Source organism: Teleopsis dalmanni, chromosome 2, assembly GCF_002237135.1.
Source record: "Teleopsis dalmanni isolate 2A chromosome 2, ASM223713v2, whole genome shotgun sequence".
Classification (NCBI taxonomy): domain Eukaryota; kingdom Metazoa; phylum Arthropoda; class Insecta; order Diptera; family Diopsidae; genus Teleopsis; species Teleopsis dalmanni.
In genome coordinates this window covers 142,918,607-142,921,525 of record NC_051847.1, presented here as the reverse complement: position 1 = coordinate 142,921,525, position 2,919 = coordinate 142,918,607, and the positions used below count along the sequence as shown (strand labels likewise).

The following is a 2,919-nucleotide window of genomic DNA, read 5'->3' as shown; positions in this document are numbered from 1 at the left end:
AAAACTTTATAAGTGAGTATTTTGTTAAGATGCTGGGTTAAGGTATTTTCTAATGTGATAACATTGATAATCATTGATACAGCGAAACGCAAAGGTTACAATTTAGCAATACAAGTTCAAGTGTCCAAGTTCAATTCATCATCTTATATGAAATATAAATCAACATTAAAAACTTAGCAAATAAAATACAATTGACTAAACATAATTAATAGAAAATATGTCATACTTAAATATACACATAAAAATTCTTTTGAAAATAAAATATATTTTATAAACCTAGAAATCTCTATAACAGACTATAAGCACATGTATGTTACATGTAAGCATATTTGTCGAAAATATTATAAAAATTGTATTTTTTATTATATTCTTCATAAAATTGTGAAACGATGAGCAATACTCTATCGGTAAAGTGGCGCAACTATTTTGCTTCAAAGTAGTTTAATCAAGCAGTCAGTGCTCAGTTGTTTAAGAAAAATATCTTACGCACACATACATTGTATTTCGTAGCATATCATATTTCATATGTCATATTAATTTGTGATTATTTACACAATTGTAAAATTATTATAATGTAAGGATAAGGATCTATATACCTTATCAGCGTGAAAAATTTATAAGCCTGACTGTTTGTCTATATCAATGGTTCAAAACCTTCTTCAGACCAAGAACCACTTTCGATCGGCTTGTCTTTCGGTTAGTAGAAAAACTTGTTTTCAGTTTATTAGATTTCAGATTAATCGCTATAATTGATTCAGAATACTTTGTGAACTTATGCAAATCAATTCTAAAAAAAAATAAAATTTCCTGACCATATAACTATATAATTATATTATAATAATACATAAATTCCTGACTATATGGTGTAGAATAAAAATAAATCCTGAGCTTCTAGTTGTATGTATAGGTATTTGATCGGCAACTTAAATGAAGTCTCATGAAACACATTGGTTAATCAAGTATGATGATAAATTATTTATACAGATACAGATTTTTATTTGTGAATCCAGATGGAAAAAGAATAGTGATGGCCTTAGATTTGAGATTTGAGAAATGTTAGAAATCGTAAGGACTGAAAGATAGTTGTAAACAGACCCTAGCAAGAAATTTCTTTGTTTAGGAAGATGTACCTTTAGATAATTTCGATCATTTGAAAAAAAATTGTTAACTTATTAAATAGTCATGATGCATTAATAACAAATATTACACAGGTACGTTGTATTTGGTGGATTCGAACATCAAATTGTACTGGCTACGTACTTAAGTTCTTATTGAGTAAGGAAGTCCAACATGATTGTTTGTCGGTACATTAGATTACACCAAAAAAAGAAGATAAAAATAGCTCTCTTTCCTGAAGTATTCAACAAGAATTTAACACTTTTGTATCATTGGCTTCATATTTAAATACTTTAGTCAAATATCCGCAATGTAATTATTAAAAAAAAATTTTTTTTTGTAAAAATAGCTATATTCCATTTTGTATTTTTAAACAAAATATTTTTTCTGTATATCTCAGTACTATGAATTTAGCGGTTTAGCAATGTTCTTTTGTTGCCTTTATCCGTAATTTGCAAAACATTCTTCAAATATTTATCAAGTTTTACTCCATGCCACAAGATTGGTTTATTTATATCCAAACACGTATAATTTTGAATCCAACCATAACATTGGTTTTCAGTTACAGGAGCATAGTATCTTGTTCGTGGTTCTATAGCACGTTGTTCATCTATTTTTATTCCATAATAATCAGCTTTTTCCTGTAAAGGACTTTTAACGTTTATCAGAGATTTCACCTCATATTCGAAATTTTTTAAATTCGCAAACCAACCATAGGTTTGATTAAATGTTCTTGGAGCTTGTTTTTTTTGTTCTTCAGATAGGAAATAACTAATTCCTCTCGTTTTATTTGATACATTTCTTCCGATATTTATTATATTTTCATGGCGAGAGTAAAATTTTTCAGACAATGGTTTATCATGAAAGTTCGGATAGTATGTACGACATTTACTTTGAATTTTTGTTTCAGCTTTGGTATTATATAAAGCCATTCTTATATAAATAAAATATGGTAAAAAATTATAAAAATAAAACTCAAGTGTGAAAAATATAAACAAAAAAACGAAATATAAAAAATATCTAAAATAATAAAATCATATTTAAATATTTAAATTTTAAAACTAAATAATGTGTAAATAATAGTTTGAAGTATTTCCATTTGAAATTAAATATTTTTTATATTTCAATGAAAATGTGTTTATTTGGAAAAAATATGAATTTATATAATAAATTAATTATTGATTTTTATAATATATATAAATATATTGTAAACCACTATTTAGTATATTTCGTATGCTGATAATAACTATATAGGTATATGTATATTTTATTCGTATGTTTACTTTACTGTATATGAGTTAGGCTCAGGACCATCCTCAAATGCAGTCAAGAAATTAACTACACATACTAAGGGCATAAAAAACAGTATTGCAATATTTCATAACGTGAAGAAAATGTCTTAAGATTAATATCATATACCCGGTTAATATCGGATATTGTGATTAGGCAATGCACCATGGGCATGGATCGATAACCATGTAAGTGGTTATGGAAACATGACAGTCATTAAGTTTTGTTAAATGTCTTTTTTGCCGAAAAAGTTCGTCTTTTACTTTATGTTCTGGGGCTCTCCACAAAATAACACAACTATAACGGTTTATAATTAATATCAATAAAATAATTATTTTATACGTTACTGCACAGATTACTGCGTATAACCGACTAATACCGCTTATCAAAAATAAGTTCTTAGTATTTTCAACTCATGACTGCCAATTTTTTCACACTAACCTATTACTCGGTTACTTAAGTAATTTCTTTACACTTTAGAGACTACACTCTCTATATGTGCGCTAACACATT

General features: G+C 26.8%; 1 protein-coding gene across 1 annotated transcript; it reads right to left on the bottom strand.

Annotated features, from left to right (window-relative positions):
• Window positions 1-1,491: 1,491 nt before the first annotated feature.
• On the bottom strand, window positions 1,492-2,074 carry LOC119685129. Its single transcript, XM_038099337.1, has one exon. It carries the CDS (start codon window positions 2,046-2,048, stop codon window positions 1,527-1,529), a length of 522 nt encoding a protein of 173 aa, XP_037955265.1. The 5' UTR covers window positions 2,049-2,074; the 3' UTR covers window positions 1,492-1,526.
• Between the last annotated feature and the right edge of the window lie 845 nt (window positions 2,075-2,919).